Raw genomic sequence first — 26,923 nt, forward strand, 5'->3', positions numbered from 1 at the left:
AACAATTAAAATACAATTGACCATACCACACAATTTGCTTTGCTTGACTTTAATACACCTCTCCTTGTTTATTAAACAGCTGTAAGTCAAGTGTCTTTCAGAACTATCCATACCTCCTGATTTTTATTTAGTTATCTTACTGCAGTGCTTTGAATTTTACAACCACAAACATCAGTGCATTGTATAGGTGATTTTAAACAACAAAGAGGCAGAACATTAGAGTGAAGTAGAAGAAAAAACGATTGCCTGACACCAATCTGGATGCCTATGTAGATCATAATTAGAAAATAATAGAACAAGCCTTTATTGACCTGCCCGACTGGTGTAAATGACACATAAAACAAAAAGTTAAAGTAATTTTGCAGCTTAAAAACATTTACCATCGCTTTAGTTATAAAATGTTCTTGAAGAGTGGTGAAGCCATGTATCAATGGCTTTTTCGTTGGCCAGGATGTCCTTTTGCCAGTCCATGTGCCACCTGAGGTTAGCGATAACCTCAGAATAGTTTCTCCCCAAACTATCCCGCCACGCAGCAAACTCGTTTTTATTGTAGAGATGGACAGCCGAAGAGACTTTTGGATAATCTACAATGCTGCGCAGCAGTTTGTCCAGTTGAGCCTGAACGTCTGGGAATCTGAGAACCACATTGTGCAGCTCATCCTTGTCCACTGTGACATCTGCAAGAGAAAGGGTACAGAAGGGGGCGTTCAAAACGGGCCATAGTTGTGACTTTTTCTAAAGGTATTTATGAGAAGGAAGTGAAATAGTTTGAAACTCACTGAAAAGTTGCGGGGGGACACTGATTCCGTCTGCATAGGCAATGTATTTCCAATGTCCAACCCTAAGCATATATGTAGAGGCATTGGCATTGCAGCCATGATATTCACTCAATACCCACTCTGGGTGTTCGTTCTTGGACACATTTCTGGATGTGGAGATCAGAGGCAGGACAGAGTGGCCACTTAAATTGCCCACAGCTGAGATACCAGCAATCTCTGTAAAGCAAACAGAGTTCAAACACTGAAAATGTACGTCTGCTATTGCCTGAACTTAAAACAGGTTTTTCTCCTTTCCTACCGAGCACAGTGGGATGGAGGTCAACCAAGGACACAAGCTGGTGGACCTGCAGCCCAGACTTTAGCCCGGGGCCCATGATGAGCAGGGGGACACGAGAACTGCCTTCGAACATTGACATCTTATAGAACTGCCGGTGCTCCATGGCTAGCTCCCCATGGTCGGCTGTGAATATCAAAACAGTGTTGTCCAGCAGGCCTTTCTCCCTCAGAGCTGAAATCACCTGACCTGAAGAGACAAAAGGGGTGGAGAACACGTAACGGTGATCAGAATCCGACGCCTGGAGCATGTTTCACAATATCTGCAATGTTGGTAAGACAATAAATTAAAATGTTATTTTAAAACAATAAATATATTTCCCCTCTTGCAGGCCACAATGCCACAAATACCACTCTCTGCTGCTGCTGCACCTTTTCCAAAAACACTTTTTTCTTCCACTTAACTTTCATTGAACAAGGCTGGATAGAGCCCTCTGTGAACAGCCAGCTTCTTAAGCAATGTTCTTTTTTTGATTTTTAGACATCTGTAAAGTCAGCAGTCTTCCCCATGATTGTGTGACCTACTTACCTTTGAAGACCATTTAGAGGCTCTTCTTAGAATTAGCTGGGTAGTGTGTGAAACCAAAGGTTTCCACTATTTAACTTTTAAGACACTTTACATTTAGACACTGATTTTTTTTTTGGCTTTCATTTTCTGCAAACTATAATCATCAAAACTACAATAAATGAAGTGTTGACATATTTCACTGTTTGTGCAATGAATCAATGTAATATATGAGTTTCACATTCTGAAATAACTGGCTAAAAAATATATACACTTGATATGTACTTGTAAATGCTTTCATTTGTCTTCATTTCTGTTGGAATCGCTTTTTCGTTTTTTTTTTTAAATGTGCGCTGTAGCCCTTACCAAGCTATAATGTGTCAATAATCTTACTCCAGTTTCTTCCAAACTCTTTCTCTCAACTAACCCAGCATGGCATCTGCTTCCGCACACATGGCATAGTAGAAGGTCCGAACGCTTTTGATTTCCTCCTCAGTGAAGTCACTGCTGCAGTTTTTGGTGAAGGTGGAGTAGTAGTCAACAGGATGCATGGCAGCCATAGGCAACCATTTAGGAACAGAGACAAGCTCAGAAGACACCTGTGAACATGGAAAACAAAAGTTATTTAGTGAAGCGGCGCAAAGTAATCACGGTGTATGATAAAAGAATAACAGTAAAAAGAAGAATGCCTTTGTGAGCCAGTACGGCGAGCTATGGAAAGTGGATCCTCCAGCTGTAGGGCCCAGAGATTCAGTTCTATAGGGATGAGGCAGATTGAGGCCGAGATATAGAGCAAAAGGTTCTTTTGACATGGCAGCTGTTTGGCGGATCCACTGAGCAGCTTTATCTGTGTTCTTCCAGTCTTTTTCCATAATTCTTCTGGTTGACATGTTGCCAACAAGTTGGGAAACAGGCCGGCCTTCCTGGCGAAGAAGGAACCGGACATCTCGAGTCCACGCCTCGACGCGATTACTGCAGCACATGGGGAAAAAAATCAATAAAATCTATGGGCATCCGACAATCAGGTCTGACAGAAAGGCCTAACATTGTTTCGCCTGCCCACCTGACTGAGTGACTCCCTGAGGTGTAATCCAGCTTTCCCAGCATCTTCGTACGATATCCCTTCCTCTCCAGCAAATCCATCCACGTGGTTGAGTTCGCATCCAAGCACTTGTAGTTGTTCCAAGACTTACTGAGGTGAACAAACTGACCACTCCACATTGCTGCAGAAAAGGTTCAGGAAATTAATCTGATATCTCCTCATTTGAGTATCGTGTAAAAAGTATTATTATTATTATTTTATTTATAACTAAGTGTACCTGCTCTTGAAGGGCAGCAGATGGGCGAGTTTGTGTAAGTATTGAGAAAAGTAGAGCCCAGCTCCCGGAGATAATTTATATACGGGAGCCGCACAACTTTGCTGCCTGGATCAAACGATAGTCGACCATCCTGAAACAAACACAAACACATAAACACCAAGTATTGATAAATAAATAACGGGGGTGACCTAAATCTGCCTACAATACAGAAAGTCACTGTTCATGACGCAAAACTTGCAATAAGCGTGTAGTCCAAATCATACTTACAAATGCATCACTCATCACCATAACGATGTTTGGTCTGGTAACATTCTGGCTACTTTCGCCACAGCTTTGGAGGAAGAAAATAAAAGCAAACAAAAACATTTTTATACCTTCTATTCAAATCCTATAAAATAATGCATTTTCTTAGGTGAAATAAAACATTTGCCAAAAAGTGATTAAATTAATCGGCGCAGAAATAATAATAATAATAATAATAATAATAAAAAAACTTCTTCCTTGTCGAGATTGCTCACCGAGGAGATTCACATCCGGGTGAAGTTTTCAAAATAAGAGTTTTCTTCTTCTTCTTCTTCTTCTTTTGTTTTTTATTGGCGGCTGGCATCCAACTTAAGGTGCATTTACCGCCACCTACCAGACTGGAGTGTGGTCATCAGAGATCTCAGAGGGAATTACATCCACCTCAATGATGTGTAGGATGTGCAAATTCACATCCTAACACACTCATTAATACCTGAATTAATGCATGAGCATGCACTGGCATACACACAAATACTTGTTCATATCCTAAATACGACTCATTAACCCAGTGTTATTTAAGAACCTAAATAAGAGATTTCTAACATAACTTGATTTATTATCTAATAGACTAATCATAGACAGTCCTATATTCTTTCTGCTTAGTAACGACTTTAAAATCTGACGTTCCTCTGAGTATTTATCACATTCTAACAAGACATGCTCCACTGTTTCCACCTGATTGCAATAATTACAAGCCCCATTTTCATGCTTTCCTATTTTAAAGAGCGAACTATTAAGTCCAGAATGTCCAATTCTAAGTCGAGTCATAACTACTTCCTCTTTCCGCCTTCCACTCAGATAATTACTATCTCCCACACTCTTTTGAATTGTATATAGTTGTCTCCCATTATCATGGTTATCCCATATCTCCTGCCAAATCTTAATAATTTCTTTTTGAATAATAGATTTACCCTCATTTTTACTCAAAGGGATATTCAGATGAACAATATCTGATCTCAAGGCCTGCTTAGCTAAAATATCTACTTCCTCATTTCCTTCTATACCTACATGAGCAGGAATCCAGACAAATTGAACCAAGCATTTATTGTTATGAAGATAAAGTAATAATTGATATATTCTTAATATCAAATCTAATCTGCTAGATTTACCAGATTTAATACTTAATAATGCTGCTTGACTATCTGATGCTATGATAAATGTACTTACTTCCCTAGTATCATTATCAAGCAACCATTCTAAGGCCAATATGATGGCTGATAATTCAACTGTAAAAACAGCTAAATGGTCAGCTGTTCTCCTCTTAATCAAGACTTTATGGTGTGGGATATTCACTGCTGCTCCAGTTCTACCACTATTTGGATCTTTAGATCCATCTGTATATATAATTATGTTGTCTTTATATCTTTCAAAATATCTATTAACTACAACCCATTCTGGAGTCTTTAAGAGTTTTCTTAAAATTAACTTTCCAGTAAAGGCACTCGAATGTAATAGGCTTGGGGGATTAAACAAACAAGGGAAAGTAAAACAAAAATAATACAACTATGCATTATTTACCACCTTTAATATTTTTAAAAACAAAAAGAACTCTTACAAATTACAAACTAAACACGGTTCAAACAAACTTTTTAACATGGCAAATGAAAACTCTAGAGGGCAGCATTTATCTATGTACCACAATATTGCTGAGCAGATTCTGCAGCCATCACAACTATTTTTGTACATTTTGTTGTATTACTGAAATTGCTACCCTTAGCATGATTGTAAGCAACTTAATGTCGAGCTGTGGTAAATAACCAAATTTAGAGTTGAGTAATGATGCTGAAGAAGGCATATGATTCAAAACTCCTGACTTGTGATCAATTAAAGAGTGATCATGCTTACTTTCAAGGACTGTGAGATGGGTTTGTTTTTCAACTTTATTTGGAAATCTAAAGTAATTCAGCTGATTAAACTTGAGCTGCATCGTCCTGCTCTGAACAGAAAAAAAAATATTTGCACAACTTTAATTTATGAAACCTTTATTCTATTAAAGAAAATACACTGTTTTGGGGGAGAATTTAGCATCCTTACCTCAGATTAAAACTACCTTGGTCAAACTTGTACAATATTATTAGTATTTTTTTTAAAATGTATGTGTTTAAAGAGTGGGAAAGAAGAGGATCGCCCAAAGTTAGTTTGCAATAACCACCACTGGGCATAAATATTTATTTTAACAATGTTATCAATAAGAAATTATAATCTCCACATGACACCATAACTTGTTTGAGGAAAAGCAGAGGCCTTGGCTTTCTGCGGCATTCAACAGGTGGTTCTGCAGCTCATGCTAGCAACACTGATGGCCACGGGGTGGCGTTTTGAGCCTTACGAGTTGTTTTTCTGGAAAGAGAGCTAAACACAATAGGAGCAGTGCTCATCTTTGCAAAGATTATTTCAGAATTAATATAAGGGGAATATATCAGATATTTTAAAACCCTTGAGAACATTCTCTTCTTCTGCAGTCTCTTCGTGGATATGCTCTGCTTCCAACAATTTTGCATGGCCTTTAATGCAGGCACCGTGCAAAAAAAAAAAAAATGCAGGACTGTTGATGTAACAATGCTCGGCTGTACAGACAGTAAAAGAAACGTTGTGTTAAAGCCTGGAAGCTGCAGTCTTACACAGACACCGAGATGCAGGAGTAAAAGCGATCCTGAAGCTTATCCAAGCAACAGCTTTATCAGATGATGTGTAGGCATCCTGTCCTTATATAGTACTACAATATTACAGCTGTCATTGCATGACAAAACCCTAATCTGTATGGCTTTAACTGAATCATATAAGGCACTGTGCTGCAATATATGCTGAGTCCAGTAAGAAGGAGCAGAATGTCACCACATCCCAACACAGAGAAGGGATTACACATTACACACTTTGCTCTTTCTTTAGCTGCAACATAAGCACGTTTAAACCATTTATGAATACATATCTAATGTTGTAGCTGATTTGAGAAGCCTCACCCTTGAAATAACTGCGACGTGTATGTTTTTTTTTTTTTTTTTTTTTACCAAGCGTTTACATTCAGTAAACCTGTTTAATGAACGTGAGCCGGGCCGCACTCCTCTGCTGTCTGCCTTGTTCCAGAAGGAAGGAGGAGGGAGGGCAGCAGCGCCCGGCGCATGCGCACATGGTTGTTTTTCACCCAGCCTGTCGCTTAAAGTGAGCTGAGCTTCGGGGGTTTCCTTGTCTGTGACTGGAGACCATCAAGCAGGATAGGCAGATGATAACAGCATCCACTGCTGTTAATCAGCCCTCACATAGCTCAATGAACTGCTCAAAAAGAAGCCACTGATCGTGCCTGCTGCTTTTTGCAGGGCAGAGATACTGGTCAGTGTCTACAATCTGCATCCCCCTTTTTTTTTAATTATTTTTCTCCTTATGAGATTATTTTTTTCATAGACTTCTGCTTCAGAGCTCAAGGTCTCTTCTCCGCCATGGTGCTAGGAAAGGTGAAGAGCTTCATTGTAAGCTACGACTGTTTCAATGACAGCAACGTCCCCGTGTTCTCCAGCGGGGACTGCGTCTCAGGGAGGGTGATCATCGAAGTCACCGGAGAAATCCGCGTCAAGTCTCTCAAAATCCACGCGAAGGGTTTCGCAAAAGTTCGCTGGACCGAGTCGAGAAATGCTGGATCCAACACTGCCTACACCCAGAACTACACGGAAGAAGTGGAGTACCTGAATCACAAAGACATCTTAATTGGGCATGAGAGAGGTAAGTTTCTATTCGCATTTTTCGCAAAGTTTGGTAGCAGCAGTGATGCTTCCCGGGGGTCATGGCAAATGACTATAAAATGAACTAAATAACCGGATAATTGTGTGGCCTCTATCGTCTACAGTTAGACGTAGTCGAGTATTTTACTTTTTGACAATGTCCCCTTCCTTGCTTGCTTGTTTGTAGTCAAGGTGTCAGAATGAATGACAGCATCTCTATAGCATCTTTCTTTGTTTTTAACGTACTTCTTGCCTAAAATGTAAATAAACGAAATGTTCCGCCACAGTAGAGCACATTGGGCACTTAAGATGACAAATGTAAAGTTTTTGTTAAGAAATTTTATCGGGAAACAACCTCGAAGTTTCCCCTATTGTTCAAAGCGGTTCAATCCTGTTCAGAAAACTGGATTGAGAGTGGGCGGAGCCACGGCGCATCCCCTCCTTTTCTCGCTTGTGATTGGTGGAGATGCTCTTACGTGTAGTCAATGACATCATGGTTTTGCAGAGTGACAGACCACTCAGCAACTTTTTTCAATAAGGAGAACACCTGCAGAATATCACTGCGGAAGCTTTTTCAATTAAGTCTTTTAGCGTTTTTATGTGTGGGACACTTAAGTTGGCCACTTTCAAACGAAATTGTGATGTTGTTTTCATCTCGGTAGCTAATGTAAATGTCCTCAGCACTCTGGAGTGGCTTTAGACGAGGCAATGAATGGAATTAAACTAAACAATAATAATAATTAAACGCGTTGTAAAGGCGTTCTGTGAACAATGAAGTGGTTAATTGTTAGAAATGGGTGATAGTGGCGGGTCTGCAGTACCGGAGCCTGCAGCGCCGCGCAGTGAATGCGCCCTGCGCTGCCGCTGAGAAGCTGCTCGCACCGGTTTAGGCCGGTCTCCTCCTGTTGGAGGCTGCCGTGTGAGTGACAGATCCGCACTTGTTTACCACTCTGCTGCTGCTGCTGCTAGGGGGAGGGTGTGCTGTGCTGAGCTGGCAGACACAGCTTAGCAAAAACTATCCTCTCAACTAAAAATTGCATTGAGTTTTCGTTTTTACAAGCGTAGGTGAATCCCTGTTCACCTTTTTATGGAGCAAAAATCCGAAACTTTCTGGTTCTGTTGTGTGATGGTGCGTTGCTTTGCCTACAAGCAAGTATGGAAAACAATATTTTAGCTTCAGTGCTTTGTGCCATTTCCTAAGAGGTAGAATTTAAATTTCCATAGGTGGTTTTGGCTTTGATTGGCACTCAAATCACATCCTTTACATAACTCAAACCCTCTTAAATTTGAATAACAATTATGTAATTTTTCTTCCAAAACATACACTTAAAATAATAATGCAGTATAAGTGTTTCTACAGAATGATTTCCCAAAATATCTTCATTTTTAAAAAGCTTACCGTAACTATTTTTATTTTTTTATCTTTAAAGATTTGTAGTCTTTTTGTGTCTCACCAAATTCTGCTCTGGTGGCCTTAGTCGTCTTTGGCAAGCAGCTTTTGAAAGATTTCGGCATTGTTTCTTCGGAAGCATTCAAGTTGGATTTAAGTTTCTATTGAAAGAATCAATCTTATGCTTTTCTAGGTCACACTTTAATTCTGGCACTCCCAAATTGAAAGTTACCACTCGCGCAGTTTCATGACTTACAAAACATGAATCAAACGCCTACAAAAATAGTTAAAACTTTTCATATTCAAACATTCAGAATATATAAAAATTACGAAGCAATCTAGAAAACGGAGCTGGCAAAAGTATGGGTCTTTCAGATTAAAAAATATTCAGAAGCCATGTAAATTATCTGGGGTATTTTGTTTTTTATTCATACAAAGCACTATCATACATAATCAACCCTCTTTCTAATCATTCAACTTCTTTAATCTCCCTTTTTTTAACATTTCTCTGCTGTTTGTCTCTCAATACAATAATTTTTTTTCCAGACAAATTTAATTGTAAAACACGTTTATTCTCTTTTTGTCTCCCCCACCCTGTGTTTTTTTTGTTTTTTTTGTTTTGTTTTGTTTTCTTTCTTGATATGATTTTTCAGATGCCTTCGTAGAGCATTTTGCCCAGGTATGGTATACATGTGTTTGGAATATTGTCCTCCTTGTTTTTCAGACGATGACAACTCAGAGGAAGGACTCACTACCATCCATGCAGGAAGGCATGAGTACGCATTCAGCCTCGAGCTTCCACAGACGTAAGTGGTCTGGTACAACGTGGAACCGAGAGACCATGTGTTCGCTTTCCACCGTACTTGTGTTTGAATTTTTGGCGTTCGTCTCAACCTTTTCTCTCCTCTCTGCGTCTCTCCCTGCAGACCTCTGGCTACCTCTTTCGAAGGAAAGCATGGCAGTGTGCGCTACTGGGTAAAGGCAGAGCTGCACAGGCCATGGCTGCTGCCATTGAAGACCAAGAAGGAATTTACAGTCTTTGAGCACATTGACATCAACACTCCATTATTGCTGGTGAGCTCTTCTGAAATGACCCATAGTATTTTGTTTTTTTGACAAGCCGAATGGATTTTTAAATGGCTTTCTGGTCTTTCTTGTTCAGTCACCACAGGCTGGCACTGCAGACAAGACGCTTTGCTGTTGGTTCTGCACCTCAGGTCCTATTTCCCTAAGTGCCAAAATTGAAAGGAAGGGATACACCCCAGGTGAGAATAAGATGGTAGCAAATGCAACGTTTTGTTTTTGTCCTCACATCATGCATGCGTACATATGCATTTGATGCTTTTGTGACTGGAAAAACACCAGTTAATGTTTTTTTTTAATTTTTTTTTTTTCCCCATCTCACAGGAGAGTCGATTCAAATCTTCGCCGAGATCGAGAACTGCTCGTCCCGCATGGTGGTGCCAAAGGCGGCCATCTACCAGACCCAGACCTTCTATGCCAAAGGGAAGATGAAGGAGGTCAAGCAACTGGTCGCCAACCTGCGGGGAGAGTCTCTGTCGTCTGGCAAAACGGAGACCTGGAACGGCAAGATGCTGAAGATTCCTCCTGTTTCGCCCTCCATCCTGGACTGCAGCATCATCCGAGTGGAGTACTCTCTCATGGTGAGTGCCGGCCTGCGGTGTGTGGAGCGCCATCTCGCGCGCTTTCCAGGCATTCGGCTCAAGTGTCCAGAAATGACAGTCATGCAAACGCAAGGGTCTCTGCTTGCATAACGTTATTATCACCACGACCTATTTTCAGAACTGCTATCGGTATAGAATCAATATTTCCTAGTAGACACTATTTGTCCTGGCTCAGCTTAGACAGCCAGAGCTTGGACTGTACCCTCCTCATGGCACTAAGAGCATTACCCCAGAAACCTTGGAGCAACACCTGCCCTCTGGGCGCCTAATCTCATTACCCTTCGAGCAGTCATCCTTCCAGCCTAAGCAACTGATTGCTAGACACTGACACACATATCTAAAATGTAAAGTCAAGCTAATTACCTAGTGTTCACTCCACTGCAAAACACAGAACTAATTAGTTTGCTTTGCCTCTGATTGATCTTTAAACTGCTGTTGTGTTCAGGTCTACGTGAACATCCCGGGGGCAATAAACCTGTCCCTGAACTTACCCCTGGTCATCGGAACCATTCCTCTCCATCCGTTTGGCTCCCGCACCTCCAGCGTCAGCAGTCAGTGCAGCATGACCTGGCTGAGCATGGGTCTACCAGAGAGGCCTGAAGGTAGATTCACTTGATGTCGTGATTGAAATGTACGCACCTGCTTTAGATGAATCAGGAAGTCATTTCTTTTTTACTCGCAGCTCCTCCAAGCTACGCAGAAATTGTGACAGAAGAGCAGAGGCAAGGCCGCCTGGATGCCCCAGTGGTCCGAGAGGAACTGGAGGGTCCTCTCCTGGCCTATATTCACGAGTTCCGCTTTCAGCCCCCTCCTCTGTACTCTGAGGTAAGCCTTAAAAAAAAAAAAATAAAATAAAAAATCATCTGATCAGTTGTATTCCAGAAATCATCCATTCTCTTAAATAATCGCCCGTTTTTCCTCCAGATTGATCCTAACCCAGATCACTCCGGCTGTGCAGAGGAGCGCAGGCTCGATGCCTGTCCATCACGCTGAGCATTTCCTTAAACTTACCCCGAGTGAGTCAGGGTACCTAAAGGAAAAGCCTTGAAAGGCCGAACTTTGAACATTTTCTCGGATGACGACATTGACACAATGCTGTTGAGATCTGGAGAAAACCGTGAGATCTGACCTACAAAAGACTTGCCCAGCGTCGAGCCGGACGAGGCGATGCATTCTCCGCCTTTTCCTCAGAAAGAGAAAAAGACTTCTCCGCTATGGGGTTTCACCATCTTCCTGAGGAATATTCAGCCTGCGTGGAGGCTGGCAGTGGAGCCCTGGTGAAGAAGTTGGAGGAGGAGGAGTCACCAAGGCTCAGCCTGCCAAGCTCCTCTTCAGCCTCAACTCTTCTGTATTTGTGGCACATTGAGGATGTGGCTCCTTACACAAAGGGGGGAAACTAACCATGTCCAGACTTCAGCAGAATCACTTTAAAAACATGGGATGATTGAAGGAAAGTAACTGTTCTAACAATTATAGTTAAGGCTTGCAAGCAGTGGTTCAAAACAGAGCAAAGACTAATTCCTTTTGCCTCATGTGGGGGATTTTTGTTTTGCACATTTTTGTTCTTTACTTGAGTTGGGTGGCTCTGTTTAATTTTCTTTTTTTTTTTTTTTTTTTTTTACACAAATCACTAATGGTTTGCTTTCAGTTTTGGAAAAGACCAGACTGGAAAAAGCAGACTACAGGCTTAACAGTTAAGAGTATCATCTGCAAAATGTTTGACTTTTGAAAACAAACAAAAAAAAAAGACTGAAAAGTATGAAATGCACTGAATTTATTTAGAGCAGTTAACGATTTTTCCGTTTTTCAGTACATGGCGACTAATAAGTTACGTTAGATTTTTTTTTTTTTTTTCCTCTAAGTGTTGGTGGAAGCTGTTAAGTAAGGTGTTGCCTCCGTAGTTTGAATTCCCGTCTAGCTTCCTTCCTTTTGTGTTGCGTAGTTTCTGTTATTCTCTCTTTGTATCTTGAACTACTAAAAGCTTTTTCTGAGTTTTCGGTTCCAGGGTTGCTCTGGCTTCGGACTGGTGGGGTTGCAGTCCTGCTTTTGCCACTCAAAACGTAGCCGAGAAGACAAGTGTGTATTTTAGAGAGACTTAACCCTAACTGCCTGCAGCCCCTCCAGTCCTTGTGCCAGAGTATATCCGACTGGCATTACTGCCCTAAAAGCACTGTCTCAGGTGTGTGTTTTTGTTTTTTCCACTTGCCAAGTGGTTTAAAAAGTGGATTTTTTTTTTATTGCACTGTTCAAACTTTTTTTTTTTAACTACCAAAATGAGAGAACAGTCTTGCAGACAACTTTTGAGATGAATCACATTCCCTTTTTGTCCTGCTGCACTTGCTTACTGCATCCCAACCAACAGACTTTTTGCCAGACCAGTGAAACCACAATGCTAATAATAATGTATAAGTAAAAAAAAAAAAAAAAAAAAAAAAAAGAGGAACATGAAGTAAGAGGAATGTCTGCCTCTGTGCTGAAGAAGCAAACTCAGCACAAACGGAAAGCCGGAGACTGTGCTAAACCTCTATACAGGCTGGTCAGAACAAGTAGTAGTAGGAAAAATGAGTAATACATTGGTTTTCTAACTCATTTCATATAATAGACCACTTGTAATAGAGGTTTGGCATGGTCATAAAAGACAAAAAGCAGCACTTTTTTTTTATATAACAAAAATACAAATTAGCGTTCAGTGGTGAAGGTCTGGTTGAAAACACGTCGGTACTAACAATGTAATAAAGGGGCTTTCAGTAAGGAAGTGCCGCTTAGGATATTAAAGCATTATTCACTATGTTTTAATGTTAGAAACTTAAGTTTACATTTTTTTTGTTTGTTTTTTTTTCTTTCTTTGAAACCTAGCTAACACTAGCTTGCGTGTGCACGCTTTTATCGAAATCCTTCTGGCAACTAAAGCAAACGGCTTCTGACAGTGACGGACAAACTGCAGAACGTTAATAAAGTGATCTTATCTTAGTGGCCTTGTTGCAGAAAAAGACCGTAACACGGTTCCTCGTTTCATTCGACGTCTGCTCTAACCGGTGTTCTCGTTTGTGTTCGTCCACGCCTGTACGTTCTTTGACCTTTCGATGTTTATTCAAAAAGTTGAAAAAGGGAAGAGAAAAAAAAAGGTCCTTTTTTTGTTAAAGTAAGTTTGTTAAAGAATGAAACCTTGTCTATGATGATAAATGGTGAATATTATCTCTTTTTTTCCATTTACGTGGGCATTCTTAGTGGGTTTTTTTTGTGGTTTTTTTACAACCATTTTAGTTTTTCTCCTGATTTCCCTGATTTTACCCCTCATCCCAGTTTGTGGGTGGCAGCTGTTGATCAGTGTCCCCCACCTCCCCACACTCCACCCTCCCGGAGAAACATTTAGCAGTCGTAGGGTTGTAGACTAAACAATTCCTCAGTTGTAAACTTGTCTAAACGCAGTTTGCAGTTCTATTTTTTTTTGTTGTTTTGTTTTTATCTTGGGGAAACTGCGGTAAAGAATAAGCTTTCAGGTTTGGTCAGTACCATAGTCCATTTGCTTGGGCTTCAGAAGTAGTCCAGTGTCAAAACTAAGCTAAACTCCTGACCTAGTAATAAAGGCAGGAACTGAAATGTTCAGATATTAAAAAAAACAAAAGAAGAAAACTTAGGTGAAGGGGTCTGAAACATTTTAGAAACGAAGTGCAATATTACTCACTGAATTTTCTTTATTCTCCATTTGTTTCTGTTTGTATCTTATTGTTTTGTCTGTTAATCATGATGATGTGTAGTTATTCTATGAATATACTATGTTCTGAATGATTTAACCTTTGTCTTGTTCTTCCTTTTGATTTAAATAAAACTTTAAATTAAAACAAGCAGAGGCGGGTTTTTGTTTACATGAATATCCTGGACAAGTTTTCTTGTATCCAATAAACCTTTGAACTCTCGAATATTTCTGTTTAATAATTATAAGTTTTTGTTGGATTCATAACATATTTCCACCCTGCCCTTTTATAGGAACGCAGAGTTGGCATGAAACGATGACTAATCATTTCTCAATGATTGACTAAGATTGGAATATTTTAAGTGGGTAGAGTTTTAGTTCCCCAGGCTTCAGAAACATGGTGCCACACTGCCCCTAGTGGTGGTTTGAAAACAACACCTTTCACTGCTGAGTTGCATGAAAATACACTCCTAGTTACTAAACTAAACATTACATTCTGAGTGATGGATATGAGTTATGGAATGACATAATAATGATCAATCAAATGATCAAATTATGCTTTAGGTTAATAGGGAAAATATTTATGCATGAGGTGTTCAAGAAGAGTTGCTAATATTAAGGCTGACATTATGGTTGATCATAACGTTTCGGACCGTGATTTATTGTTGCTACATCATCTGAAACAGAATTTAATTTAATTTATAAAGTATTTGCAAATTATGTAATTGTAATTGTGTAAAAGCAATCCACTGCCACCTACTTAAAAAAAAAATCCAGTTCGCTCATTTGTGGAGAATTATACATGTTTAAGAAAGAACATGCTGTTGCTGCTTCAGCAGGTGCTCTGCTCAAATGGATCCAAAATGTAACTTTCGAGTCTACATGCGATGTGTGGTGGGATGTCAGCACTGCCTGTCAGCCTGAACATCTGAATGGTGGAAAAAACACAGTGGTGGAAGCATCATGCTGCGGGGATTATTTCTTTACAAACACATACCACACAGATTCATATTTGTAAAACTTCTGAAAGACACTTGCACTCTTTTCGTTTCTCTATTATGTGCAGCTTGATGTTGGTCTGTCATAAAAATGCCAGTAAAATACACTAAAGTTTGTTTCTGTATGCAAACAGAAGGAATGTACGAAGAGTTTACATTTATTGTCGTGTTTGGACTAATGTGTCACGTTGGACTTTGTTTGGCTATTAATGTGATCGTCACGCCATAGGCTGCAACTAACGTTTTAAACAGACCTCAAGTGACTTTTAAAGTCATTAACTTTGTGAAGCTGCAGTAAATGTTTGACTTGCATAAGCTGTAACTCTCTGACTAAAAATAGAGCTTCTCTGGGTCTGGTGAGCCGCGACCCGTTTGTGATGTTCAGCAAACTGTGCTGAGCCAATCAATTTCACACGTAATACACAGACCTACATATCACATCAGGGCCTAATACCGATCGATTTTTTTGAAAGCTATGAAGTATCTATGTACACATCACATGAACGGTTTGAATATTCCCAGAATGTGAATGACAGCATAGCACGTCAACAAAATGCCTAAGTGAAAAGTTAATATTCATTGTATAATTCAACAGAGACGTTTCTCAAACAGTCAATTTTATTTGTATAGCACATTTCATAAACAAAGCGGTTCAAGGTACTTTGCATCATAAAAAAATATTAAATTACAAAGCTATAACACCGTACAAACATTAAATTTTGATGAGAGCCATCACCAAATTCATACACGTCAAATAGTTTGGTCAATGTTTCATTTATTAAGATTCAAAAGACTGATTTAAAGGAACTCAGTGTTTCAGCTGTTTTACAGTTTTCTGAAAGTTTGTTCCAGATTTATGATGCATAGAAGCTGAATGCTGCTTCTCCACATTTATGACACCTAAAAACTCTTTTTCGTCAAATGAGTCTATGTAAACTTCACTCAAAATGCAGCATGATGTTTCTTAATCTTTAAAAGAAACTTTTTGTGTGAAGAACTTTTAATCAAATCGAATCAAACCAAAGCTTGAGGGAGCTTCTGTGATGACTCAGCATCACTGACCAAGCACTTCGGTTTGCCTTTGCCCGCCCCCCCTCAGCCCTCAGCCTCAATCCCCTGGCCCCTTTTGACTTTTGTGGGCCCTTTGTGAACATCTGACCCTGTACATTGAAAAAGAACCGGAGGACGGGGGCGGCTGATGTGGTGGTTGGTGAGCTCACCGAGAGTTTTGATTAGTAAATGCTGACACTAAATAAACCTCAGCTCTCACCAGTTAATCCCACTTACACGAAGCCTTTGGTGATCCAGAACGTCCCAGCAGCTTGGCGTGACCAGAGACCGTCAGCGTAGATGGGGGGAGGATTGGCTCGAGGCCCCCTGAATGCCGGCCCGCCGGTGCCACATCATCACTGTGACATAATAGAAATATACACACATGCAGCTCTGTACTGAAGCATGAAATCTCACAGCGACGTTAGCTCACGTGTTCCAGGAAGCAGAGGAACAAGTCGTACAGCTGCAGGCTCCAAAATGTTTAGGAGCACATTTAAATCATCGCACAGTGCCTGGATGAATGTGTGCAAAAAAACGACATTTTATGCAGTGTTACAAAGGCCGAAATAAACTCAAACAACTCGAACATAAAACTTAGAGCGAGGTTAACTCTGAGAAGCAACAGCGGCCTTTTAATGCAAGATGTTTAAAGTAGAACCGATGGAGCCAGTGAGAAGAATGTGAAACGTAATTTTGCTCTGAGGTGATAATCATTTCCAATAAATTATAATTTTTCTTAATAACAACCCTTTAAGAATTAATTCAACACACTTTTCATTAAGCTGATATTTTGGTATTAAACCTGAAGCTCATCACAGTTAATAGAAATGAAGGTAAACACGTCAGTCTGTGCGAAGTTTATCCATAAGCACGTCTATGTTTAGTTGACCGTTCTTCGACCTTGCTCCGAGCAAGTGGTGTGCTCAAACTTAACATCTGATGTTTGTCAGCCTAAAGAGAAACCAGCTCACCACGATGCCAAACAGGATCCCTGCCTGTTTCTTTATTAGAGGGGGAATTTACAGTAAATCAGAAGGACAAAACCTGAACTTATGTCCTGCCTTCCTCAGCACTTGTCCATATGCTGTCAAATGGAAATAGCTGAGCGTGTCAACAACAGCTGCTGCACAGTATGCTTCACTCATCAGTTTAAGGCCTCTTGCTTGACTCTTAAGTTTGTCCTTCTATGAAAGATAGCCAAGTCTCGACTGTCCGACCCGAGCGTTCAGATTTATTATTTATACAATGCATTGAAAATGCCCTTTGTTTTAACTCTGTAGTGAGGAGATCTAAATATACACACTGCCTGGATTTTTTAAAGCAAATAAATAAATAAAAAGAAATATTTTGATAATGTTAATTGAAAGTAGATTTAAACATCTCCATTGTAGCTACCGGCGTTGTTATGCTCCTTCGTGTTTAGTCTGGGACGGGAACATGATAGCCAGAGTGACAGTGTGCTATGTTCCCATGCCAGGACCCCCGTCTCTGCCACGCCACACCCCCAGCATGGTGAGCATTCCCTTCCTCCAAACATCCTTTGCTTGCACTCTGCAGTCCAATCCACCCATAGCCTGCATGTTTGCAACACAAACACAGCTTCAGACGTTTCAGGCCTCACAGTTACTACAGTCCAGAGACGTCCTGCACAGTTTGCACCTCTGTGGGCCGTCATTAAAATAGAAGCAGTGAAAAGTTAATGCCTACTAGGTCAGGACATTAAAGCTACTATCGGGTGTCTTTTTTATTATGCAAAGATATATATGTGCGATCATCTTCAAACATGTTCTTGCAAATCCACACGGAGCTTCGTGGGAGCTGCTGGTCGACGCTGGAACATATGTGAAATGCCAGTGACTCCTTGCCGTCAACTTGATTTCTGGCATTTAAGCTGTGCAAGCCTGCAGCATCAGAGAAACTGTGCAAGCCCTATTTATCAAGCTAGAGCTCGATAATAGCAGCTGTCAAACCTCGTATGCTCTGAGAATCTTTTCAGAGCCGAGAATGGAAGTAACCCAGGCTTCCTTTTGAAGACTTTGGGCTTATTTTTTCCCAAATGTCACTGACATCTGCATGTACATGTGAACTAATTATGTATCCAAAAACTCTATGATGGAATGGCTTCAATTCAGAAATATTTAGGCACTAGAGTAGAGATAAGTTAGATTTGTGGCTTGATAATTGATGTTCAGACACATGCCATTCAATCTTGAGCATATTTTGCACCAAAGAAGATGCAAAGAAAATCAGTCTGGTGATGCTCGAAGCTGGTTTCAGGCACTGCAAGCTCCAAAATATTGATAGATGTAATTTCAGCAAGAGCTGGTTAAACACCGTAGACTTGGTGAGAGGGGACAGTAGACAAATGCAAAAAAAAAAAAAAAAACCACTTCAGATTTGTGAATCTAAAGAAAATTGAAAATTATAAGTACTTTTTTTTTGTCTGCTTCACAGTCATACTTTGTGACTTTGTATATCATAAATCCCAGTAAGGTACACTGTGGTAGTGAAATCTGAACAGGTATTAATACTATGAAAACTTTGTTGTTGATTCTCCGAATCTCCAGTGTTCAAGGGCTTGGTCCTTAGTGGGGTTCTTATTGGGCTCAAGTGTTCTCTAAAATGCCAACATACAAACCACATGCTCCAGTTGATATCTTGTTAAGTACTAAATTAATCATGTGTCTGCCTTCACTGCTTTATATAGTATATATAGATTCCTTAATTGGTGCAATCAGGCGAAGAGAAAGTCATCCGGAGAGAAAAGAAGCCAGGCAGTGAGCGAAATTATCTCATCACCTGGTGGATTTATATCTCCCGTGGTTCAAATGATCCGACATTCCCCTTGAGGTGGAATATTAAGTCCTATTGATTCAATCTGTGGCAAGCCAACAATAACACAGAGGGTCAAACTCCAAGTGTTTTTATGCAACTGTCTTCCCAGAGTCCTTGGTCAGTGCACGCTCTGATTCGAGGGAGCAACAGGGCGAAGCTGAGGAGTGCAGTTTCATCACTTGTCTTATTTTACCCTGCTGGTTCCCAGTGGAAGTTGTGACAGCTTCCTTTTTTTAGCCATGGCTGACTCATAGCATAGCTCCAAACACCTCCCGCCCCTCTTCTCTCATGTATTTTTTTTTTTTAATTTCCCTGCTCAGCTTTATTCCTCGCTCTCTGTAGCCGCTCAGATTCTCCTGAGTCACAGGGAGAAAAGGCGACCATCTCCCCACCCCAGCTTGGGAGTCTCGCTCGTGAAAAACAACAGGTGCAGATGGAGGGCCGATGCAGAGGGCGGGCTGTCTGCTGGGAAGCGTGTCCAAACCTCCCTGTCATCTCGCACTGTTATTTCACCCCTCGGCCTCCAAGCATCCAATCTGTCACCTCTTTCCAATCGCTCTAAACTCTCTAACCCCCTGTCTGCCTATCAGATCACCCCTGCTCCAACTCTGCCACTTCTCTACTTCTCTAGCTCTTATCTTTTTCCACACTCCTCCCAACAAACTGCATTTTTTCCCCCAGGCATATTACTAATTGTCCTCTACAATCTGTGCAACACAAACTTATCACACTGATGTGTCGATCCCTATTTTAGATCAACGTAAATCAATTTTTCTTACGGTGGCGACTGTGGTAGGAGATCATCTTGCGTTAGGTGGGATGCCGGTTTGAATCCCTGCTCTGTCTGTCTCAGACAGACAGAGCAGGGGCAAGACACTTCACTACCTGCTGGTGGTGACCAGAGGTTCCAATGGCACCAGCGCACTGCAGCCCTGCTTCTGTCAGACTGCCCCAGGGCAGCTGGGGCTACAATGTAGCAGCTTTGGGGTCCTTTGGACTTGATAAAAGTGCTGTACAAGTACAAGCCATATATAAGTCAGCATTTCTTCCTGATGGGACAAAAGTAGAAACTTTTGTAAGGCATGTGTCTTGCTCCATATGGTGTAAACCCAACATTTCAGGAGAACATCAAGCTTGGAGTCAAACATGATGGTGGCAGTGTAATGGTCCGAAGCTGTTTTGCTGCTTCAGCATTTGGAAGACTTTCCATAGTAAGTCAACCAACCTGGAATTAAGGATGTTAGGGTTGTATAGCAGCAGGACAATAATCCAAAGCACATCAACAAGACCAACTCTCACTGCCTTAAAAGACAAAATCAAGGGTTTGGAGTGACCTTAGCAAAGCCAAGATTTATGACGAAAATGGTTGACCTGGATATTGAAGCTTGTAACTGTGATGTGACAAAGCATTGTGTGTGTGATGTAAGGTCTCGTTGAACATTATAGCTGTACCATGTGTCACGTGACGTCATGAAGACATGATGGACGTTATGCTAAACAAGAAATGTTCCCTCATCCTAATATGGAAAACATTCAAAGCATGAAAACCAGACCCATGTTGAGAGTGTTAGTGGACTTCCAGAGAACTGCAGGGATCAAGAGGTTAAGTTTGGCTTCATCATGCTGTTCCAGAGACTTCTGCTATTAATGGGGCGCAAGGTAACAAAACATAAGACTTTGGTTTCTCATCCTGTTAAATCTGTTCCCAGATGTCCTCTAACATTAGCTCATGTTCCAGAAGTTTCCAACTGTCTGGTCTGGACCTGATCGGACATGGCTAGTATTTCCCCATAGATCCGGCTTTGCTCATTGGGTTATACTGACAGATAAACTACTTAGTCACCCTGTCCGATGTTTGAGAAGCAATAAGAAGGTAAGAACAGGAGGCCACATGTGGAACAAAAGTAAAAGATTTGCACAAGCAAGTAAGCATGGTCCAAATCGTCCCTAACCAACCCAAGAGCAGCATCACAGTCTGATGAAAGCAAAACATATTAATTATATAAAAAAAGACAGCTCCTGAAATCTTAAAGGGATTTAATTTGGCTTTATAGCAACAAAGAACACATTGGTATTACACAAGAGATAAGTGGGATAATATAATGGGCTAATTGTATTAAGCTGTGAAGACAAAGAGCTTACTCACTCCAAGGACTATCTGACATTTATAACGTCGCTTTCTTTAATCAGACTCCTTATAAAACATCCTGGTTTAGTTTTACTTTCCCCTCTCTCTCAGGGTTATACAACTTCTGACTCTCCCGCCCATATCTGACCCACTTATCAGGACCGCATTTCGAGGGTCCTGTTATCCTGAGGTCAGGGATTCTGTTTCATTCAACATAAATATATCAACCAATAAGAAAAGAGTGGGAGCAATCCCAACAATGTGTATTTTGTTCTGTCCCCTGAATCCACAACAAGTCGTTCGTTTAGTTTTAGTTTTTTTCTTTTTTGTTGTTGTCATAATAACCCAGTTCCTTTGTTTAAGAAATACACGCATGAACAAAGACCAAATAATTTTAGGACAAGGGCAGCCTGCTCTGATTTACACCAGTTCTGTGACTCATTTTAATCTCTTAAAGCGACTTCCAAAAAAAAAAAAAAAAAAAAAAAAAAAAGGTCTCATTTTATCTGAGTCAGTTTTTGGCACCTCATCTCTTTTCCCTCCAAACGAGATCTGCAGCACCGAGTGCTGTGCTGAGCAGACGGAGAGGAATGTGTGACACATAAATGAAATTGCTCCCTGACCAACACACACGCCGCACACACTGCAAGTTCAGGCTTTTTCATGGCAAGCTACTAGTTATCCAGGCTGCTTAGTAATCACATTAATCATATCGTTTTTTATTTTATTCTTGACAATTTTCTGCATTTCTTTTCGCAAATCAAACACACTCACAACCCAAAAGAGCAACACAAAATGAAATTATCACAGAAGGAGAAATCAAGGAATGCTTGAATCCCTGTCAATAGCAAAAGCAAAAGGTATAGACAGTAAAAGTTTAGATGGAAGGTAATCTTTTCATGTCTACACTACTTGTACTCCAGAGTATTATCAAATCAAAATCAAACACCTGTATCTTTTATTTATATTTCTACAAAAAAAATCTCCAAGGAATTCTAGTTAAGTCTAAACAAACAAGCGCCTAAAATGATTTATCTTTCAAATGTTTTCACACTCTAACATTATCTCTTCCCTTTCTGGTGTGGATCTAAATCTTCCTTACCCAGTTTGTTCACTAATGCTCTTTGACAAACCTCTGAGTCCTCCATAGAATAACTTTACTGTCACTGAGATAAAATTATACACGTTAATCAGGTGCCAACTGGTTTAAAGTCATTTCATTTAGAGGTATTGGAGTAAAGGAGGGTAGATGCAAATGCATGCCACACGTTTCAGATGTTTACTTGCATGAAAAGATTTTTAAAAACCACGCAAGATGCCTGTTTGTGCTGGTCTGCCACACAAAATCCCAGCAGAAGACGTTGCAATTTATGCATGTAACTTGACAAAACGTGAAAATGCTTTTCACTTTTGCAAGGCAGTGTAGCTGCTGACTAAAAATAAAGTTTGACTTTTAAAGAATGAGTCCAACTCGCCCCATTAAACAAGCCCTGAAGACATTAAATGAACCATAAATTTCACAAATAATCTACAAAATTAAAACTTCAATGGAATTAGTGAAAACCACGTGACTGAGAATGAAAAAGTCAGTCTTGCAACAACAGTATGTATGAAGTCAAAAAACACTATTACATTATGCGTGTTTGAAGATTCTATTCTAAATGTGTTATTTTGCGTAAACACACGATCATAAAGCTTCGGACATCCGTCTTTCAGGAGGTTTTCCTCCATTGTCCTCTAAAGCTGTAAGTGTGAAGCAACAGGTGGAGTCTGCAAACATCATGACCTGTGAAGCACGCAGCATATAAAAAGCTCACGTTAACTTTTCCTGGGAAACATTTTCATGGTACTAATCGAGTGTGAATTGTTTAAGTGTGAAGGGCATTTTTCAAAGCAATACACATTTTACAGGATAATTTGAGAACAATCTTGGTGTGACAGTAAAGAGCTGAATCAGAAACAGAACATTGACTATTTTCCATCAAACAAATGCCTTTTTTCCCCCCCCCGACTCGATCAGTTGTCTGGCGTCCCTTCCAACCCCGACTGCCTTGTTTCTGACATTTCATCTCTAACTCCCAACAATAAGTGACATTGTTCACAGCCTAGACTGACCCACGGCCACTCAGATGCTGGATCAAACCAGCTGGATCTGGCTGAGCGCACGCAGAGGAACTTATGTGACGTGGTGAATTTCTCCCTCTGATGTATCACTTCCTTTGATTTGTAAAGGCCACAAAGCTTTTCACTGAGGTCACCACTCGCTCTTCTCTGAAGTGACCTTCCTCTGCTTCCCTTCTTCTTTGTCTCACTGATGTGGGGCATAGTAATGACGCCGCGCTTCAGTGGATTTTTAGGGAGGATTTCACGTGAGACCAAGCACAAAGCATCTGTGAAACTCTCACAAACTGAAAGGTTTTCACAAATAAAGAAATTCACCTCCTCTGAGTCAGTTCTTCTTTGCCAAGAGGCTCGCGCTCAGTCAGACTGGATGAGGACGCGTCATGTGAACACTAACTTTCAAGAACTTGCCAAAGATTCTCAACTATATTTAGTTCTGGTTTGATCAAAAGGCTCTAAGGATTTAGGTCTACGCATCTTCACACCATCAGCCTCTCTGTGCAACAGAGAACCCTCTCCACAGCATGGTGCTGTCGTCACCATGCTTAACAGTGGGGAGGTTGTGTCACACATAATTTGAGATCTCCCAAGACTTCAGAGAGCAAAATGTATACAGATCATGTTATGAACACATAGGCTGTCAATGAAGAAAATTCTGGATTTTATGTTTCTTCATATCACATAAAATTATTTAAAAATATGCAAAAATGTGTATATTTTTGTATCATGGTACTCTCATGACACACACACTTGGAACTTCAAACATGTTTCTTTAATGAAAAAAAAAAAACAACAACTTTCTTCCATGCCATCGTTTTAAAACAGCGGTTCCTGAGCTCCTCAGAGATCGTGACAAGATGGCTTATATCTCTCCCACATGTACCGGGTTGTCACAGCAGAAGCGTCTTGTGGGTGATAAACAAAAACTGGTTTCAGCCTGATGGACTAAGTGACGCAGAGAGAGACAAAGACAGAAACAGAGTGGGATAAGAAAGTTATATAAATGCTGGATGGTGGCCCAGAGTGAGGTCTACTCTTCCAAAAACGACATCGGAGACTCTAGTTCCTTATTTAAACTCATTACAAACAGTATTTCCTCATAGATAAATCACGAAACAGACAAAGCACAAATCATTCGAACAAAACAAATAAATACATTTTGATGTTACCCCACACACAAACGTATGTACATGAAAGTACTCCCTGATAATGATGCATAGACACAGAGGAGACCGTCTAGCTGTCCTGCCAAACCGACAGCATAGTGATAACATGACAAATGTCATTGGCAGGCACAAACCGCTCCATGCACTCCTGCTGGCGAGGCACAATCCTGCATTTACACTCCCTGGTTAGTCGGCGCGGCAGCTCCAAAATGGACCGCATCACTTCTCACCTTTGCTGAATCACACTCTATCACAAAATACGGACCTCAAAACCACGACAACATAACAAATAAAATCCTTGCGTCTTTGTGTACTTTTGTTTTTCGTCTCTCCGGTGCAGTTGAAGCCGGAGAGGTCAGAGTGACAACCTGCTTCGTTTACGTCAACGGGCCGAGGCAGGCCATGCCATCACAATGCGTAGATATCCTCTTATGTTCTGCCTGACTACTGGAAACGCTGCATGGACATTGCGAAGTATCACATCATCTGATCTGGGTTTCTCACTGCCATCACCAAGTTGTCAAATAAATGATGTCATTTCTGAATAACTTGATCACAGTTAGCTCGGCTTACTGTTTTGCCAAACATAATTTGTTAAGCCTTTAAGTACGACGTTAAAGAATAGAATCAGTCAAATTCTTTTGTGTGTGACGTCAAACAGGTAGATAACTTTGATAATGTGTTGTCTCTGGTGGAAAAAACTGATCTTTTTTTTTTTTTATTTCAGAAGCATACCTTAGGGCCTAAGGCTTAGGTCATCCAAGTTTGCTTATAACTTATTGTAAAATAAGACATCTAAAAACATCTAAAAATAAAAACTTCTTTAAAGTTTTGATGCTGTGTGACACTCCTGACACATCCTCCTAAAGTAGTTGATGATGTCAGGAACACCTGTGTGCCGACCGTGAGCGCCGTGCAAGAGATGGTAAATGACAAAACGACTTGGAAGAAAAGCACTCTGATGTCACTACAGAAAAAGTCAGGGGCAATATAACGTCCACACACACACACACATGCATACACATAGTGATAGAAGTACATATTTACATCATACCCCCACTGAACTTGTTGTCTGTTTCTGCTTCCAGAGGGGCTGAGTGGTGTTGGGTACATTGCCTAAACATATGCAAACTCATCCTGTCGCTCCTGTCTAACGTCAGCCTGTTTACTTCAACGCTCTTGGAGTCACTCTGTTCTCTCTCTGCACATTATTAAAGTTCTGCATATATGAACGGCGCTTCGGCTCCTTCTGGGTCAAAGCTGTTTTTACTCTGAGGTGTTTTTTTTTTTTTCCAGGAAGGCTGTCAGGAGCGTGGGGAATGTCTTGAGAGAAAAGGTGCCATGTGTGCAATACGCTGGTTTACAAAGTTTTACGAGCAGAGAGTAATTTCTGCCATCAAGAAATTTATAAGCAGCTTCTAAAATTATAGTGAGGCACATATTCTGTGAAAAACAAAAAAAAACAAGCTCCTCTGCTTCCTCCCTGTGGCTCTACTGCCATCTGCAGAAATACACCTGGTTCCTATTCCCACAGTGGAGCCGGCCCTGGATGTCCAGGCAAGTTTGTATGACAGATTAACACTTTTCCAGCTAATTTTTATGGTTGTCCGCCATTAGTGCATTGAGCAGCGCGTACATGATCATGATTGACAGAGTTAAGACCTTCCTCCTGGCTCTGATTGGCTGTTTCTGACTGAGGAGTGCATTTCTGCAGATGGACGTACAGGAATAGGACCACAGGGAGACACAAGAGAAGCTTTGGTAACACTTTATTTGAAGGGGTGTGTAAAAGACTGACACCTGTCATGATCATGGAGCATTTCTGAATATTTGTGACTGTTGTCATGAAGTGTCATTTGGTAAATAATGACATTTTTAATGCATAGTTGCATTAAAAGTGTCAACTTTGCATTGTTTGGTATATAATGACACTTTCAAAGCAAAGTTGCATTAAAATTTGCAAATTATTTACCGAATGACGCTTCATAACAGCAGTCATAAACGTTTACGAAGACTGCTTCATGTTCATGACAGGTGTTACATCATGTTTATGACATGTCAGTTTTATGCACCCCCCCTTTAACTCATGTTACCAAAGCTTTTTTTAACAGATTATCTGTCTCATGCTATGCTGTCACAACATAGTGACAATTTTAGCAAACATGTAAAAACATATTCTTATAAAAGCTTCCCACTGCCGATTAAGATTTTGGTAAATTTTGACATTATACTTCTTTCAAGTTCGGTCCATTTTATTGGGGTTGTATTGGCCACAGAAGTTTGGTAGAGAACACCAGTGAACAAACAACTTCATGAATATCAGGGAGCTCATCAGATCATTTATGTCCCTGTCATAAATCAGAGATTAAGTTGTGGAGAGATTTGGTGTTATGGGTTATAAAGCAATATGACTAACAAGTGATGCAACACAACTGCAAACTTGTCAACACCTAGCTGTGTAGTTACTGTACACTTTGACATGACACGCATGTGGAAGAAGGTGGTTTATATATGAGAAAAAGATTTCATAGCCACCTAGAAGCACGGTGGTGCCAGCATCATAGTGTAAGATGGGAGATGGATGATTTGTAAAATATTTAGAAATTGCCTCATCTTTTTTCTTTTACTTTACATTGTGTGCACACTACCGAGTGTCTGACTGTCAAATAAAATCTCAGTACAGTGCAGTGAAGTTTGTGACTGCAAGAAAAAAGAAAAAAAACAAACTTCAGGTAAGTTGTTGTGCGAAACAATGAGGGAAATAAAAACAGGCCTGACCACTTTGTATTCATAGAAACACATATTTTGAGTGTAAATAATATCCATTGCACTTGTCTTTTGTTGTAACAGAAAAAAAATGTCCATGAATGAAGAAATAATAGCAGGCATTATCAGGTTACT

The 26,923-nt window shown here is 40.4% G+C and overlaps 2 protein-coding genes across 4 annotated transcripts; one reads left to right on the forward strand and one right to left on the reverse strand.

Moving 5' to 3' along the window:
• Positions 1-33: 33 nt before the first annotated feature.
• Positions 34-3,471, reverse strand: arsk (arylsulfatase family, member K). The gene is made up of 8 exons (XM_014988688.2): positions 3,204-3,471; positions 2,937-3,066; positions 2,681-2,840; positions 2,307-2,589; positions 2,045-2,216; positions 1,078-1,302; positions 780-995; positions 34-677 (listed from the first exon to the last, which is right to left on the reverse strand). Exons 1-8 carry the CDS (start codon positions 3,300-3,302, stop codon positions 388-390), a joined length of 1,575 nt encoding a protein of 524 aa, XP_014844174.2. The 5' UTR covers positions 3,303-3,471; the 3' UTR covers positions 34-387.
• A 2,734-nt stretch (positions 3,472-6,205) lies between these two features.
• Positions 6,206-13,872, forward strand: arrdc3a (arrestin domain containing 3a). 3 transcript variants are annotated; one of them, XM_014988692.2, is made up of 9 exons: positions 6,206-6,566; positions 6,639-6,953; positions 9,067-9,148; positions 9,269-9,416; positions 9,505-9,607; positions 9,750-10,006; positions 10,473-10,629; positions 10,710-10,852; positions 10,952-13,872. In XM_014988692.2, the coding sequence occupies exons 2-9, from the start codon at positions 6,674-6,676 to the stop codon at positions 11,018-11,020; spliced, it is 1,239 nt and encodes a 412-aa protein (XP_014844178.2). In that variant the 5' UTR covers positions 6,206-6,566; positions 6,639-6,673; the 3' UTR covers positions 11,021-13,872. The 3 variants fall into 3 exon arrangements, with proteins under 3 accessions (XP_014844178.2, XP_014844177.2, XP_087865086.1); XM_014988691.2 differs by having other exon boundaries at positions 6,206-6,953; XM_088008960.1 differs by lacking the exons at positions 6,206-6,566; positions 6,639-6,953 and adding an exon at positions 6,978-7,871.
• The last annotated feature ends 13,051 nt before the right edge of the window (positions 13,873-26,923 follow it).

This window comes from Poecilia mexicana, unplaced genomic scaffold (assembly GCF_051168715.1).
Source record: "Poecilia mexicana isolate PSO_F unplaced genomic scaffold, ASM5116871v1 scaffold_9, whole genome shotgun sequence".
Taxonomy (NCBI): Eukaryota; Metazoa; Chordata; class Actinopteri; order Cyprinodontiformes; family Poeciliidae; genus Poecilia; species Poecilia mexicana.

What these genes read in the sequence shown, in the direction of transcription:
- arsk (XM_014988688.2), bottom strand. Translation starts at nt 3,302, where the DNA reads ATGTTTTTGTTTGCTTTTATTTTCTTCCTCCAAAGCTGTGGCGAAAGT. An exon ending in CTGCTGCCCTTCAAGAGCAG is followed by an intron (nt 2,841 to 2,936) that starts GTACACTTAGTT and finishes CCTTTTCTGCAG; the next exon opens with CAATGTGGAGTGGTCAGTTT. An exon ending in CGCCGTACTGGCTCACAAAG is followed by an intron (nt 2,217 to 2,306) that starts GCATTCTTCTTT and finishes CCATGTTCACAG; the next exon opens with GTGTCTTCTGAGCTTGTCTC.
- arrdc3a (XM_014988691.2), top strand. Translation starts at nt 6,674, where the DNA reads ATGGTGCTAGGAAAGGTGAAGAGCTTCATTGTAAGCTACGACTGTTTC. An exon ending in GAGTGGAGTACTCTCTCATG is followed by an intron (nt 10,007 to 10,472) that starts GTGAGTGCCGGC and finishes TGTTGTGTTCAG; the next exon opens with GTCTACGTGAACATCCCGGG. An exon ending in CCCCTCCTCTGTACTCTGAG is followed by an intron (nt 10,853 to 10,951) that starts GTAAGCCTTAAA and finishes TTTTTCCTCCAG; the next exon opens with ATTGATCCTAACCCAGATCA.